We start from the raw sequence: 17,217 nt of genomic DNA on the forward strand, positions 1-17,217 counted from the left end.
GATGTCTTTTAATAGTGAAACTGGATGCACCATGATTGTTTACTCAATATTTACTTGTTGTGGATATTTCCCGAAGGAGTTATAAGAACTACAAGAAAGCAAAATAAAGAAACAAACAAACAAAAGCACTCATGTCCATTCTTTTTATGCAACACCATCGTTGTGTTTTCTTAGAAACCAAAGAGCCATTAAGGAAAGGGTAGACACTGACTTTGCACGTGTTCAAACTCGCAGAAGTCTTTGTTTCCATAGCAACAAATTCCAGCGGATTTTTTTTTTTTATTTTTTTATTTTTTATTTTTTTTTTTTTTTTTTTTTTTCTTGCTGCTAGTTCTAAATGCATCCTCTGCGCTTTACGAACTAGCGTGAACTGTTTCTTTGCCCACCTTTTAGTAATTAGGAGCACAAAAGATATGAGAAGAAATTTCTCCTGTTCGCCACTTCCGGTTGAGACCTTGCGAGGCACAAACACTGCATGGACACCTTTTCTGCAAGTTGATGAAGTTCACAGTCTGTCCTGAATATTTCGCTCAGAGAGGAAAGCCATCTATTTCCAGAATGTTACTAAACTGATGCAAATGTGAACATGAACCCTGGTGCAAGAATTTACTCATAAAAACATTTGCTTGACAGCGTCACACAAACACGTGAGTGGCTCATCGTAACTACGGTCAAGCGATCAAATGAAGTTGGCATAGAAATCTTATACATGGAATATCAAACACTTTGGACAGGCTACAAAGGATCAGGCAGTAACATGGATCGTGTTCTACTGTTGTCCACTGTCCTTGATGTGTTCGTTGTAGACTTGCCGAGATGAAGCGAGTGTTTTAACCTCTACACCACCGGACGCCCCAAACTCGAACGAGAATAAGAGTTAAAAATCAGAGTCAAAGGACAGAGGGCAATAGTTCAAATCTCCACTAAGATGAAATGGAAAAATAACTCTGTCTTCTCTCTAAACCATATTCCGCCATTGTTAGAGTTGATATCAATATAGATAGGACCCACACACACACACACACAAGAAAAACGTAATGATGTCTCAGCAGTATTATCCTGTATAATCCGTAGCAGTGCAGTATTTTTATATATTTAATATAAATTGGAGTAGCTTCTCCTTTGTCTTGATGTCATGCAATGGGATTTCTCTGTTAACAGCCACATCTTGATTTTCTAGATGAGCAGTTTGGGTGTCCCCATCTCTTGCTGGGAGGTTGCACTTTGGCCTGAGCTCTGAGGGAGGGACAATCTGCATCTCGATGTTGTGACTGAATAAGATTCCCTGGCACTTGAGCTGGTACTTGAGCTGGATTATCCGATTAGCATGCACTTAAAGACTAGGTGGTCAAATTCATTTGATAAGCAGTAACCCTCCACTATTTTAAGCTTATTGTTCATCTTTAATGTCTGGGGGTCCCTCATATTCTTGTGAACAGCAAGGGGTCATTCGTGTTTAAAAAAAAAAAATCTAGCTTCCTCATTAATGAGTGTGAAGGAAGTCTGGGAAGATTATCGCTTTTCATTTCATTTACTGCGGACCTACTAAAAAAATGTTACCTTTGGTGCGATCTCTTGTGTTTGAGGGTAATTTACAAACAATCCATATTAGTTGGAAAAGAAAAATCGCTAAAAGAAAATGATATATCAGAAATGTAGCTTACAGCGATGTGTATCGGTGTCTGGTGTATTTGTGTCTGGTGTGTGGCTACCTTTTGATTGCAGCCTGAGGCAGGTAACGGTCACTTGGTGCACTGGTGTTGTCATGATGGAAGCTCTTGTGTTTGTCTCATTATCACGCACCACTGAATTTTCCGCGAAGAGAATTGTCTGAATTGTTTCAAGAATCTGTGTCTTCTCCTATTTTTAAAGCTGATTTAATTCAACGTAAGTTATTTTTAAAGGAGGTATATGTTTATTGTGGAAAAGAAGGAAAATCCTTCGCAATTTGTGTTTTCTACCTTCAAGGAGGTTTGTAAGGAAACACTGCTGTTTGATATGATATCATCATATGAAAATGTACACAAGACAAGTGTTTATGATTTAACGACAGTTGGTATTGCATACGAAACTAAAATTTCAAAGCCCTGCCATGCTCTTATGAAAACAAACTGAACTTTTAATTAAAAAATATTAATGTCGAAGTAATAGCTTAATTTTTAGGCTTTGTAACTTTTTACATTTGTCAGTCAATTATTGTTGTTATTGTTGTTGTTGTTTGTAGTAGTAAAACATTAAGAAATATTTATTTTTCTGCTAAAATCAATTTTATTTCCTATCATGTATTTATTTCCTAGCACGAACTTTTGCGGATGTTCGCTAAGTGCGCTGCGTTTTGAAAACATTTGTATGGGAGTGGACCCGAGGTCTGGGGCCATGTTTCTACCGACACCGCCCTCGCCCCTGTTATCGCTGTTTTCCTTGTAACCCAAGCCGCCAGTGTGAAGTGATCTCTCGGTCACATAAAGGTGGGTGGAGGGACATAAATCGGAAGGAAACTTGCCTCCCACCACTGGACTGAGCCCGTCTGTCACTTCACGTGCTACTCTCCGGCGCGCCTTGTGCCTTTGTTCTCGCTCCGCTCGGCACGGCCGCTGCGCTCTGTTTCACTCCACTGCGCTCGGCTACACTTGAGTAGCTCTGTAAGCCCTCAGTTTGCAGGTCTCGATGAATCCGATTTCGCGAGCTGGCTTCCGATGCAAGAGCCGATCGATCATAGCGGTGATTGGAACCGAGACTTGCACACCTTCCACACCCTGTCTTCTCCGACATGGTCAACCGTCCCCTCCTGTCACCATGGTCTGTAATTATGTCAATATGTCAAATACACATAACATGACACATGTAGCATCCATGTGTAAAGCAATCTGGCATATCAGATCGTACCACATGCGAGGTTAGATCGATCATTCAAAGATACAGGGTATTGCACACCGTTCCAGTTGACCTAAGAAATACAGACCAATAAAGTGAAAGTGTTTGGAAGATTTTACATCCCTTTCACCAAAAATTCCCTCTAGTTATAAATAAGTTCTGGATTTGTGGATGGAATAGATTGGAGAAGTACCACGACCCTGTCTAAAGCAGGTGTTCTCACACCAGGTCTACGTGATCCTGTCCAGAGGTGTGTTCTCACGCCAGGTCAGTAATTTCCGCCGCACTACTTCAAAGCTGTGATTCTAAATTGAACGTAAAACTAATCTTGAAGTCAATGATTCATAGAGCTATTGTGGCGATTTAATGGCTGCTTTTCTTATAGATATGTCGGATTTCCTGTTGGTTGCGGAGTAAGACGGTGCAACACAACAGTTAACGAAGCGAGCGGTGATGGCAATGACTTGCACTTGGCGACCCCTTCGCGTGCATTTAACGGCGGCACACTTCAAAGACCAATCTGGATTAAGCTTCTGGCATGTCAGTATTTTAGAGATGCAGCCACCTGTATTGTTTCTGGCCATGTCTTACATCTAGCCCTCGATGTACGGCAGGAAACTGCAGTGCTGCAGGCGACGTGCGGCTGTCAGATGCGCGTCACGTGCAGCACGCACCACGCAACACGTGCCAAGGCGTACAGCAACTCACGAACAGCTGCTCATGTGGAGACTGTTATGCACGAGAGTGATCGACGACATGGTTCTCATCATATTTTATCTGAATCCACGATGTGGTCACATTATTTGGTGTAATGTTTGTGTTGTTACATTGTTTGGTGTTAATATACGGGGTATCACGCCTCAACCTTGTGTTTGATGTAATATCCCGGCTGATATATTTCAGCTGCAGGCTCACCATCGGTGTGATAGAAGAGTATTTATGTAAAATAAGCGCTGTTATGGGTGCTCATTGTGCTTAAAATAATATAATAACAAATTTATAATTTTAAAGCGCATGAACTAAGACAAAGATACATGGGCAGAAGTTTTTCTCTTACCATACCCCACTAACATGGAACCAACAACCTCGTCACTCTAATCCTCTTACTAAGTCCAAACTTGAGACGCATTTTTTTCAGAACAAAGACTTTATTGCGACCCTGTCCTGACCATGAGAGGACATAATGTGTGTCTGTGGTTACCTTGTGAATGGTAGGTGTGTCTGTTGTAAACGTGATTTCTGCTACATGCGAGTACGGGTGTGTGGTTGTTAGTGATTCCGAATCTGAATGATATTACTTCTATAAAACCATCTGAACAACTTATTATGAATCTGAATGTATATTATTTCTATAAAGCCCTCTGAACAACTTATTAGAAAAGCTTATTATTATTATATTATTATTGGCTAGACAGCTTTCTTAGTATCAGACATGGCACAAAAGAGCTCATCAGTGCGCTGTCACTTCTGTTTGTGCTGCCAGATGTTTATGACCTTTTGTCTTCACGCAGGACCGGCAGGAGCTTGTCTTGGAGCATGTAGTTTACCGTACAATAGGAAATCGACAGTAGGTTTGTACACAAACTGAGATTGTACGATGTATACAGCCATGAAGATGGATGTGAACAGACCTGAGACCAAACCGTAACTGAAACAAAAAAAATCACACACATTCATATCTGATCAACAAACCAGTCAAACCAGTACACAGTTTATAGTCGAACGTCACAGGAAATAATATTGACATTATAATTATGTAAACCAGAAAAAAAAACCGTCCTGCTGTTTTACTATAGTGGAGTGGAAAAGGTTTTCAAAGACTGAAGAGCTCTGCAGAACGTGGTATACACCCAAACACGCTTAATATTCTCATTTATAAATCCAGGAATACATACTAACATACCAAACGCTTGTTTAAACACATGCTACAGAAAGACTATGCACGATATCACACACACAAACACACGTTCAAGCATATGATACAGCTAAACAGCAGACAGCACACAAAGGGAGATAAGCCTGCACTCACTTTAATGACTTTGTGTTCTCCCTTGAAAATGACTTCCTGTGGCGATCAATGATCAAAGCTGGTTACATCAGCAGTTTCACCGCCGATGCCTTTAGTCACGGAAGTTAATCGTTTCTACACGTCTCAGCGTAATTGCAAAAGCACACACACACACTCACACTCTCACACACACACACACGCGCGCGCACCAGCGCCAGTCGTCTTCCCCTGAATGTTCCTCACTCAAGTATGGGGCTAAAACAGGTGAGTAATGGCTGGGTTGTGAGGTGTACAGGCTACAACCATCTTGCTGACCATGCACAGTCATCAGAAACTAGTACAGGCGGCACTCGCACAGTTCTGTACATAGCCTCACAATCACTCTTCATCTCTTCCAATCATTGGAATGGTGTGATTGAAGACAGGAGGCAAAAAGGAGCAGAAGAAGAAGAAACAGCAGAAATGGAAGATGATAATAATGACGACAAAGACAACAGTGAAGATGGATGGTGATGCCTAAGGTCCACACCACGTACGAACACAAAATCACACGTACAGAAATATGCGAATTCTTTTTCACAAAGAAATACAGAGGACAACACGTGAGCTGTGTATTTGCGCGTGCATCCGTTACTGAGTAAGATTGAAGAGGCTGAATTTGGGGACAGAGAAAAAGAGTGACAAAAACAATTTTGTTGTGAGATTGAAATAAGAGTGCACTTGAATTAAATTAAAGCTGCTTCAGGAGACTTTGAAAGAGCGAAAACTGCTTCAAAATGTTGCCGTGCACTGGCTCTTTTTGGTATTTCCAACCACTCTGTCTTTTTTTGGTACCAGGACCCTCCTTGAGGTAGAATTCCTCCACAGTAAAATTGACGTAATCCGATCTGAAGACTTACTTACAACAAACTGATTGGTTCCTTATTTCTCCCCACAGGTCTCGGCCAAAAGATGCCAGAAACGGATGTAACTGACCTTTCTTGTTCCCTGTGAACACAGTTCATGTGTCTGTTAACGATGGAGTTTGGAGTCTGGAACTAACATCTACCACAACACCCGCACCCTACCGCCCCTCACCCTGCACTTTTCCTTCCATTGCTGCTTTTTTTGTCTGTGCAGCCTGTCATCTAAATGATCGTCACATTGTTCTATCAAAGTATTTTGAGCAGAATACTAACCTTTTTTCTGGAGTATGATTTTCATTTTTATTGAGTTTTATTCTCATCGCTCATTTTGAAGCCTACAACATTCTTGCCAAGCTATGTTGCAATGATCTGTGCAACAAGCAACGGGGGTTCCGCCTAGAATATTCTTGGCCATCAACACATACACCCGGTTAGCATCATACCGGGTATATGTATAAGCTGTCTAAAGGCCATACTCAGCATGCGACAAAAGCTGTCCAGACATCTCTGTTCAACTCAGTATGATACGATGGAGTAAGAAAGATAATACGATGGAGTCCCAAGAAAGAAAGTGAGAAATAGAGGAATGTGATTTCGACAGAAACCAACGTAAATTATTGTCGACAACCACGTTACATAATATGAGCAGAAAAACACACTACTATACCAGAAGGAAGGTCTATAACCGCCATTAGTTTTGGTGTCTAAATCAGCTTTTTTTATGACCCAAAATATGGAGGATACTAAAACAGTTTCTGTTTTCTAGACACCAAACAGACACACCTTTTCCTCTAGGATGTATACAGGTGTCCTCTATAATAAGGTAAACAGCAGAGTTACAGGCAGCGAACACAAACGATCCACACCTAACTAATTAACTGCCTCCTGAGTGAGGGATGCTGAGAGAAGGTGTCAAACCTTGCCTGCTCTAGGGGCGAGAGTTGGTGTTGATTGATTAGCTTCGCCGGAAATCATCGTCAGGGTCCGACTTGCGTCCGTGCCAGTCACAACACAACACTCATCGTGGTACAGCCAGCACGGAACGAAGACATCGATACAGATTTTGAAATAGTTCTGTAAGAAATATACATTAATGCAGAATAGACATATCTGCCAATACAATTTTCATTTAATACATCCTAGAGCGAAGCCATTAGGCACTAACAGTGAGAACAAGTTTGTGAGGCCAGTCCTCGTAAATTAAAAGATAATTATTGTTGGTACTTTGAACGACAGTTGGTACAGTACTTAACTGATGTCACTGTGGTTGGTGTAGTTCATAACTGATGTCACTGGTGTAGTATTTGGTTCGTGTCACGATGATTTGGAGATGATGATGATGGATGATGATTGATGATTGATTGATGAGGATGATGAGGAGGAGAAGAAGGAGGAGAAGGAGGAGGAGATTTATTAACAGATCACCTTATAGATCACAAAGGCGGGCTCATCACATCGCTTTACTTACCTATGGAAGGAGTGCTCATCAGTCGTCTGTCCAATCTTGCAGACCACATGGCGCTGACACAAGCTGTCGCTTTGAAGACAACTAACTCTCTGCTTCAAAAGCGTGTTGGGTGGCCTAGTGTACTGGGATCAAGGTGCGGCAGTCTCTTGAATCAGCTCCCATTACTTTTCTTTCTCCACCAACTCACCCCAACATTTTTGTCGGAGGTAAGGAATTAAGCTAGTATTCTTCTTCCTTTTTTCCATTTCGTTTGACAAAAAACAACAAACAAACAAGGAACATAATTGCGAACCGATTGAATTTTCACCATTAGCCACAATGTGACCGTCTGTTGCGAGAACAGAAACCAGGTCTGCCTGCAGAAAATGACAACAAGTGAGTCTAGTTAAAAGGCTAGTCTGAGTTAAATGTCAAACTGAAAACTTCGAAGATGTTCAGAGAACAGAGTCCTGTCCTCACCACCGTACAAGCGCATAGTCCTAACCCTTGGAATAAGGGTTATTTGTGTGTGTGTTTGTGTGTGTGTGTTTCTCTTTAATAACGTCCCCAAGAAAAAGAAAGCCTGCTTGCAAAAGGAAGATCGGTGCAGTAGACTGAGATACAAAAGCATCGGCAGGTCGCAGGCCAATGATGGAAATGAGTGAAGTGTGCTCACTGGCAAGAGCGCCATTGAAGGAGGAAAGTGCGGCTTACTTTGGTGCTGCTCTGTGATTTGCTCGTCATGGGTGGGTCGTGATGCCATTAGAAGAGTAGGTCTACCCACAACTCTCCAGACAGACCCTCTCCATGGCTACGAGAGGCGTGTTGGTGTTGTCAAGTCCGGAAAACTTTGGTTTCATCATGTGTGTGTGTGTGTGTGTGTGTGTGTGTGTGTGTGTGTGTGTGTGTGTGTGTGTGTGTGTGTGTGTGTGTGTGTGTGTGTGTGTGTGTGTGTGTGTGTGTGTGTGTGTGTGTGTGTGTGTGTGTGTGTGTGTGTGTGTGTGTGTGTGTGTGTGTGTGTGTGTGTGTGCTTGTCTGTCTGTCTGTGTGTGTGTGCGTGCGTGTGTGTGTGTGAATATGCTGATCTGCCCGTGTGTGTGAACACACGTATGTCGATCTGCTGATCAGAGCTGTGACCTGAGATACATGTCTCTTCAAGAGTATCGATCTTTCTGTTCCCGTTCTTGACCTTCTCATCTTTCTTCTTGTTTTTCTTACTTCACTCCCCAAGAACAACAGAAACCCTGAGGTGTTTCTCGATGTCAGAAGAAATAATACCAGGAATTCACAAAAAAGACACTGATCCTGAGTGGCTGTTGACTTCACGGTTGTAATAAAATTTATTATTCTGCAAATTAAATTGACAGAGTTTTTAAAAATTAGATTGTATAAATAAGATGTTTACTATGACGAGGGGAGAAGAGGAAGTAGGAAATATTTCTTTTTTCATCTAGAGCAACTTTATGGCACAAATAATTGTAAACATGAACACTTGTCAGTGTCAATGGCAGGTTCATTTCAACTATAGTTTCTAGGGTTACACAGATAGTAATCAGCTGTAAGCGGAAATACCCAAAAACTGTTCCTCCATTCATTGAAGTTACATTGCAAACATTTTCATTGAATTATCTACCGAACACTTTCACTGAAGTGACATTGATAACACATTCATCCCGAGCCACATGCGCCTGTCAACAACTTTTGTTTCACTGTTCAACCGATATATTTTATTATAATCTGAATATTGTACTCTTTGTAAATAGTACATTTAGCGTTATTATCTGTCATCTATTAATGTTACACTGGATTATTTCAGTTATATAAATATATACAGTCGATTAAGCAGTTGTATATATTATACATATACACTTATAATTGTATAAATGTTATGAGTGTATATATATACTTTTTATTTTACAGAACTGCTACAGACGAACAAGACACGAACTACCCGGTGCTTCAGTGGGGCACTAATGATGGCTTCATACCAGTGAATGGAGAAGATAGTGGAAGTAACTTTAGATGAAAGAAACGGGGAAACCGTTATGTCACCTAGACTTATACATCAAGCTCTAGTCAGTGTATCACAGAAAGGATGGAGCACTTCTGTGGAGTCTGTCACCATACACGTGGATACGAACAGAGTTACATTCAGAAGGAATTTCCAAGTACAGGTCTCGTTTTATGCACGTGAAATATTCACAGACAGCGTTTAGAGCATCAGCAGGCAGTGTTCACATCAGATATCGGAGTTTTTGTGAATGTTGTCTGTGTCATCTAGGTATCTGAGTCCTTTAAAAGTGAGTGATATTTCTCAGGTTCTTCTCTCACAACTGTCCACGGACTAGGGAATCTCTTCCAGCTGTTGTATTGCTCTTGTCTCAGCTGTCCACGGACCAGGGAATCTGGTTCAACTGCGCCAGGCGGTAGCGCCCTATATTGGGGTCAGGCGCGGGGTCATACATGTCGCTGGCGCGGGCGCCGATGTCCTTCAGTCGTTTGTTGATGTCGTCGATGGCGTATTGCTTGCGGCGGACCTTCTGCTGATCACGTGCGTTCTGTTCCAGCAGCTGCTTGATGGCCATCTCCTCCTGCCTCAGCACCTTCATGGCCTGCTCATTGTCCTGTAGCTGGGCAGTGAACACCTGTGGACAGACGTGTCCGTCAGCTCGTGCAGGGCTCGCGACGATACTGATAATGAGCAATACATTCTTTCTGACTTTCTACTGACAGTGAATGTGATAGGTGAGACATTCTGTGACAGGCTTACCAGACAATACCCGACATATGCTCACCAGACATGCTCATCTGACATTCGATACCCGGACACGTGCTCACCTGGCCGAGACCGTACAGCGTCGACGGAATGTCTTCTTTTCGAGACACCACGTGCGTCTGCGCGCGCGGAGCCCTGGGTGCCCAGGTGTAAGCAGCATCGTCAGTCACGGCGTAGGGGGCGCTGGTCAGCGGATGCGATAAGAGAGTTCTGGGTACGACTGCCCCGCGTGGCGCCACGTCACGCTCTTCTCTCTGACGTAGGAGTTGACCCAGTGACACCACTGCCTTGTGACCTCGGACAGGAGAGTGCACGGTGCGTGTTGGGCGGGTGAGTCCCATATCGTCTGTAAACGAAGAACCTGAGTAGCTGGCAGTTCCAGGTCGGAGGTCAGCGACAGGAATGGCTTCAGTGTCCAGAATGAGATCGGCGAGGTACCGATGTCCTGTTTCTCTCAGGACGCCGATGAACTTGCGCAGTGAGTGAAGTCCCTGGTAGTCCATGCTTTCTAGCAGAAGTGGCACCTGCTTATACCCGGGGTATACCTACAATTACAAAACTTTATCAAATATGATTTGAACACAGTTAGCTTCCTTCTGATCCCTCTTAGGCTAGTACAACATCGCCCTCTAAAGTTAATACTGCATAGCAAGGCAGTAGAGACTAAACTTTGTAATAATCTGTAATACTCCAGCTGCAAGTTTGTTTTCTTGTTTGTTCTGAGATGCTAGAGCAAAGTTCTTATTGGGGAAAAAAATGTAGATGCGTTTTGTTTTATCTGTTAATGACCTATCTTTTACTGTTTTGGAAAACTGTGGTTTTTGTTGGATTTTACTGTCGATACTGACTGAGGTGAGACATGGTGAGCAAGAAGAGACGGGCAATTACATTCAGACTCACTAGAATCTTGCGCCGAATAACATCAGTTATAAGTCCATTGGAGTGCAGTTTGTCCAGCACTGTTTTGGACAAGATAAGATGGCGTTTCAAGAAGTCCTCGTTTTTCTTCAAAATTTCTCGCACGATGCTTGCCTCCATCTGTGTTGCCAGAGATCCAGTGGACCTGTCGGAGATGGACTTTACCAAATTAGTTTAGTCGTTATACAGACTCGATCACTGGCAAAGTGACTTGTGTTTCTCCCACTGTCACGAGGTCGCTGACCCCGCAATCAGACCACACTGTAAAAGATATAATCGGTAAATTTGATAATTTGATTGAATTATGATATCACAATCTATAATGTTCAGTACGGTACGGTCTCTACGTGCATCTGGTGTTCACCAAACGGAGTAGAGTGTAAACAAGTCGTCCTTCTTTCTCCAGCTACGATCACCACGAAAGCATAATGCGAGACTTGGCCGAGGGTAATATGCTGGTATTGAGTTTCTGTCACGTTATGTACTCACACCTGACAGCTTTCTTCCGTCGACTGTCAGGTCCTGTTCACTTCTACTAGGCGATGGCGTCTGCACACACAAAAAGTAACGGCTGTCGGGAGCATGTGCCAAATGTTAGCTCTTTATTCATAAAGACGCTTCCAAGATAAATAAGTAGTACATTATCTATTTATCAGGTGCACACGCGCGCGCACACAAACACACACACACACAGGTCATGTATCGTGCTTCATGCTTTCAGCCGACAAACACCGTACACCGTTGAAGTTTGATGACAACAACATTGGTTCAACATAAACAACATGGCTGACTCGCTAACCCAAAGCACTAAAGGGTATTGAGTTTAGAAAGACCCCAGGTCCCTCTCCCCCACGGGGTAACTCTAATCACTAGAGATCGCACCAAACCCATCTTTCATGCTTCAGCAGATTTCACTGTGAGAAGCAAATGACGCAGCACACAATAAAGATTGTTTACAAGTGACAACACACAATTATGAAACTGGACGACGGGTGGGCTGATGTTAGACTAGACGACTTTAAAAAAGAAAAAAACTGTCTCGACCCTGTCTAACTCTTGCGACAGTAATTCATCTGTACATGGTAAAAGATCTTATTGGCTATAAAGATATAATGTACCACATCGACCTTATTATTCTACTTTGTTTTACAGAGGTAAATGCCTCAGATCGAGGCTAACACAGATTTCGATATGAGTTGTTAACATTAATAAGACAGTCGTCGCTTACTGTGTATATCAGACTGGAAAACAACTTTGGCCCTGCCTTGACACCACACTGTCCTGCTCGTCTACCAGAAAGATGGCCTCGTACAGTAGCCAAGAGCACAGTAGTCGTGTGGTGAGCTGACAGACAGCTCCGGTGTGTAGACAGGAATGTAAGAACTAACCGCGCCTACTGGTTCGAGCTTTGACCTGTTCCGCCTGTAACCCACTGAGACCTGTCACTCTAGACTACATTACCCTGAAAGTGAAAGGTCTGTGAGATAGGTGCACGGTCCCTACACACACTATTCACTACATCCTTGATCTTTGAGAGAGTCTTTGTCAACGGCCCAGTGTCGGGTGGTACACGGCACTCAATCGCGTGCATGTTCGAAAAGCTCAATGAAAGGAGAAAATAAAATATATAAATAATTACGTCCTTGATTCTAAATACTAGCAGTGCTGTTTGAGAAGACAGAACTTATTGCCCGGGAAAAACTGTTGAGTTAATGACATACACCCACAAAGCAGACATACAACTTGCCTTTAATGGGGGCCTGTCTTTTCCACCCAAGACTATATCGTCCCAACCATGACAACATCCTCCCAAGTAAGATCACATGTCTTCCCAACACCGAAACTTGAATCTCCCAGGCCCAAAAGACTGGTCTGGGTGAGGTGATATTTCCTCTAGATATTTGTTGGGTTTTGTTGATCTCTTCTAAGCACACTAGTGTGGAGAGAGGAAAGGTGTGTACGCAGGTCAGTCCAGTACAATTGTGAATACAACACATGAAGATCTCACCTGACGACAGTGGTGTCGGTACCCCACTGTAGTAAGGTATGAAACAAGCTAAATGAATACCCGAACATCGACACCGGGGATTTCTTTCACACATTTCTCAACTACGATCGCGTAGACTCAATGTGCAAGAAAGTTAAAATACAAATTTAAATAAATAGCACATCTTAAAGAGACCATCTATATTGTAACAATTATACAGGGGCACAGCAACAGACAGAAATAAAAGAAAAAAGAATTGAATATAATGCGAGCCTCCAAATTTAAATTTTGAGAATATTTGTAAAAAAAATTGCGCCATTGTGAAATGTTCTCTGAATGTTGCCGAGCGGTCTCTTTTGTTTAGTAAACAACTTATTGCATAATCAATTTGCATATGTATAGAGTTCGAACAACGTATGGCAACGCCAATAGCTACTTAATTAATTATTTCATCTGTAATCAATTCTTCTTTGGGCCTGAGACGATTCAGTTGTCGGTATTGGGACGATATGGTATACTTGGAATGATATTTATGGTGATGGTTGGGATGATTTGACTCAGGCGGTGGGGCGATAATTATGGTCTTGAGGCGAAATGACCAGTGACATTTAAGATTATGAGACTATGGAAAAGTTTACGTACATAGGTAGGAATTTAAGTTTGTGATTGATATTGATGTTGCTGTTCCTCTCAGTGCGGAGCGATCTTCCATACAATGACAATCGTTGTCGCCATCGCTGATGGTTTTCATCTACAAGTAGTTCTTCCTGGCGTCCAGCAGCAGCCCTGGTCCAAGGATTTGAGTGTTCCCGGGTGTCACAATCGTCAAGCTCCCGTGCACGAGTCTGCCTGGCCATTTGTCGGAAGATTGTTTTCCTGCCCTTTGATGGCCTCTGTTCACAAAGGCGGTGCTGCTTTCAGCGGGCGATTGTAATGGCGCCAAACACACATCAAACCCAATCAATATTCAGCGTGGCAACAAGATCACACATAAACAACCGCCGCGCCTTGCTACGTATTGAAGCTGCTGACCTTTCACCTCATTCGTAACGGTCTGATCAAATAACGTGTCATAGTTGTGCTTGTTGTGACAACAAAGACTATTCAGTCTGAGATGGTATCAATGTATTCACTATATTGTATAAGTGCTCCCCAGCCGTTAGACATTAAATTCAAACTTGTCAGACTTGTTTTGAGGTGGACTGGGGGAGGGGGAGGCAGAGGCTAAGTGCTTGTCACTAAGTTGTCTTGTCACTAGCACAGTGAGGATCAGGTGTCTTGTCACTAACACAATGAGGATCAGGTGTCTTATCACTAACACAGTGAGGATCAGGTGTCTTGTCACTAACACAGTGAGGATCAGGTGTCTTGTCACTAACACAGTGAGGATCAGGTGTCTTGTCACTAAAACAGTGAGGATCAAGCGTCACATCACTGATACAGGGGGATCAGGTGTCTTGTCACTAACACAGTAAGGATCAAGCGTCACGTCACTGATACAGTGGGGATCAAGTGACTTCTCACTACTAGGGTAAGGAACTTGTCACTAAGTGGGGATCAAATATCTTGGCACTAAAACATAAGAATCGGGTGTCTTAGATTCAAACCGCTGTTCTTTTTATGTGGCACCAATTGGTTTTACCGCATAGTTGACATATTTATGTTAAACATCTTCCCCTCTCTCTCACAAACAGCTTTATATAGAATGTCATCACTCATTCATTTCCTCCACCAGCACCGTCAAAAGATTTGATAGATTCAGCAGAATTTCTTGAGCAATAAGCAAGTCAATTCTACATGGTACAATTAGTCCATTCTTTTATGTTGGCCATACAGTTTTTCCTCTGTCCACCTATAGGTGTTACATGCCAAACCAGACAAGCATGGTTTATTAAGTTTCATAGCAGAAGATTCTAGTACAGAAGAACATTCTGGACAATGAATTGTAAGGTTATATTTAAGTGTACTTTTAACCTACAAGTTGACAGAATATTCTCACCACTTATATTATTTATGTGTATACAAATATTCATTCATCTGTACACATATGTGCATAGGGTATGCATTGAAGTAAATATACATATGTACATATGAATAAACATGTATTGTACGTATCAATACACTTGCATTCTTTCTCAAATTCACATTAAATGAGACAGCTTATACAAGATGTTCCCCCGACCTACAGTTAGTTTAACTCCTGTGTCAGCTCTTGGATACTTGTTACAGTGTCTGCTGACTCCTCTCTTGTCAACGGTGTTATACACCACCACAAACGCAGAAAACATATTACACCCCTAAAATATACATGTATAGACCACTGTTGTCAACTCGACTCTGCCATAAAAGTAAATGCAGAATGCAAGTGTGATGTAGATCCTGGTCATTATGATGAAAGTTAATGATCAAAAGATGTGATTTAAAATGTAATGGCTGACATCAATGCCACCTTGCTCTCAATAATGTCCTTCAACCATTTTTCCCGAAAGCGTGACTGACCTGGTCTGAAAAATACACAGAAACAGAGATATTCCGATATAAACACTGTTGTAATCTATTTAGAAAGACAGACTAATGTTTCATTTTTTTCATTGTGATGTTGCTGGAGGTACATGTACATTACTTTGGGCTCTTAAGGTATTCTACAAACGTTGGATTATTAAAATAGGCACACACATACAGACATACACCTACATTCTATATACACAAGCTGCAAACACATCAAGTTCAGTAAAAGACTTTACTCTCTCTCTTCTTACCACCCCCTCACATATATATAGGCATTCATACAAATGAAATATCAGCCACTTACTTGTGTACTAGCCTGTTTGTCTCAAACACATAAAGAACATCTACTGGGTAAGTCTGAAAATACAAAAGATGATACAGTACTAAATGCTGCTTATACCTCAGTTTAAATGATGCTCGATAAGCAATAAAAATCTTTTGATTTTGATTAAATGTTAGTGATGTATGTGATGCTATCCCAATGTTACTCCATATTGCAAGGTAATGTTCTTTTGCATAATACTTAATACTTTAGCAATATACTTAAGCACTTTCTAGAGTTATTGTGTGTGCCTGTGTGATAACATGCATTATAAATACATGTTTGCTTTCTCATGAAGCACAAATAAGAAATAGTATATATTTTACATCAAATCATAAAAATAACATTTGACTTCAGTGACCTAAAAAAGAGGAATATAAAAACTATTTGGCAGACACCTACCCTTGGTTTAATTGTAGAAACAACAAAGGTGAAATACACAGATGCTGTTGCTCGTGGTATAGGCTTCCGGCGAGTGGGTATGCTCCAGCGCACACGAAATCGGTAGCGATGATCAAAGGGAAAGATGTCCTCCCCAAGAAAGTCAATACAGTATTGCCAGCTATCTTCATATACCCAGGTCTAGGACAGAAAATATAACTTGCTACAAAAATATAAAATAGCATTATAACTAAATTTCATATATTTAAGTAAATGGATCATTATATTTTAAATGGTGGATATACATTCACAATTTTATAAATCATAAGCCAATGTCAACAATTAGTGACCAATGTAAAGAAAATTCTTGATTCATCTGTATCATAAATTGTTAACATAGAGCTTAAAATATCAAATGAGTACCTTTATGAATTCATGAATCTTCTCTTCTGCCTTTTCCACAGAAAACTCCTGAATATTAAGCCATCCAATGTCCTTCATTTCAAAATTTTCATCTCGATATATGAAACTGCTTTCTGGGGAAATATGGCTTGATCTGAGAGATTCGCATGTCTTTTCTCTCTCGGACATCTGCGTTTCCAAACGACGAAAAGCACTCGAAATGGTATCTTCAATCATATCCTTAGCATTTGCAATTACACTGTCAATCAGAGCCTTTGCCTGGTCTGCACTGACATCTGTTTTTGGATCCTCATCCATATTGCAGCCTGAAATCAAAATTTGCTGTAACAAACAATGCACGGGATATACAAACTTAATTTTGCAGTACTTTTGATATAAAGCACTCACGTGCAGCTATATACGTACCAGCTGCGGCTCAACATAATTTAATAAGGGACAATACTTCAACTGCGACTTGAAGGATTAACAACATTATGAAAAAGCAATAAATAGATTATGAACTTACACCTCAGCTCTTGACATTTAGTATTAGATCGAATGATTAATGATGTTCACAAACACAGACTTAGTTATCAGTCGCCATTTTGTAAAGGGACTCGTTGCTATGATGATTCTGACCAATGACATTACTTATTACAGCCTCAGTTGAGCAATACGCTTCCATTGGT

The 17,217-nt window shown here is 41.5% G+C and overlaps 2 protein-coding genes across 5 annotated transcripts; both read right to left on the reverse strand.

Annotated features, from left to right (window-relative positions):
- Window positions 1-8,551: 8,551 nt before the first annotated feature.
- Window positions 8,552-13,002, reverse strand: LOC112555150. Of its 3 annotated transcripts, none has more exons than XM_025223389.1 (5): window positions 12,676-13,002; window positions 11,418-11,477; window positions 10,911-11,073; window positions 10,073-10,555; window positions 8,552-9,879 (listed from the first exon to the last, which is right to left on the reverse strand). In XM_025223389.1, the coding sequence occupies exons 3-5, from the start codon at window positions 11,046-11,048 to the stop codon at window positions 9,616-9,618; spliced, it is 885 nt and encodes a 294-aa protein (XP_025079174.1). In that variant the 5' UTR covers window positions 11,049-11,073; window positions 11,418-11,477; window positions 12,676-13,002; the 3' UTR covers window positions 8,552-9,615. The 3 variants fall into 3 exon arrangements, with proteins under 3 accessions (XP_025079174.1, XP_025079172.1, XP_025079173.1); XM_025223387.1 differs by lacking the exon at window positions 12,676-13,002 and adding an exon at window positions 12,157-12,657 and having other exon boundaries at window positions 10,911-11,189; window positions 11,420-11,477; XM_025223388.1 differs by lacking the exon at window positions 12,676-13,002 and adding an exon at window positions 12,157-12,657.
- Window positions 13,003-14,663: 1,661 nt separating this feature from the next.
- Window positions 14,664-17,184, reverse strand: LOC112555151 (A-kinase anchor protein 14-like). 2 transcript variants are annotated; one of them, XM_025223390.1, is made up of 5 exons: window positions 17,055-17,184; window positions 16,550-16,870; window positions 16,148-16,327; window positions 15,728-15,780; window positions 14,664-15,419 (listed from the first exon to the last, which is right to left on the reverse strand). In XM_025223390.1, exons 2-5 carry the CDS (start codon window positions 16,844-16,846, stop codon window positions 15,335-15,337), a joined length of 615 nt encoding a protein of 204 aa, XP_025079175.1. In that variant the 5' UTR covers window positions 16,847-16,870; window positions 17,055-17,184; the 3' UTR covers window positions 14,664-15,334. The 2 variants fall into 2 exon arrangements, with proteins under 2 accessions (XP_025079175.1, XP_025079176.1); XM_025223391.1 differs by having other exon boundaries at window positions 16,550-16,854; window positions 17,055-17,181.
- Between the last annotated feature and the right edge of the window lie 33 nt (window positions 17,185-17,217).

This window comes from Pomacea canaliculata, linkage group LG14 (assembly GCF_003073045.1).
Source record: "Pomacea canaliculata isolate SZHN2017 linkage group LG14, ASM307304v1, whole genome shotgun sequence".
NCBI classification, from domain to species: Eukaryota; Metazoa; Mollusca; class Gastropoda; order Architaenioglossa; family Ampullariidae; genus Pomacea; species Pomacea canaliculata.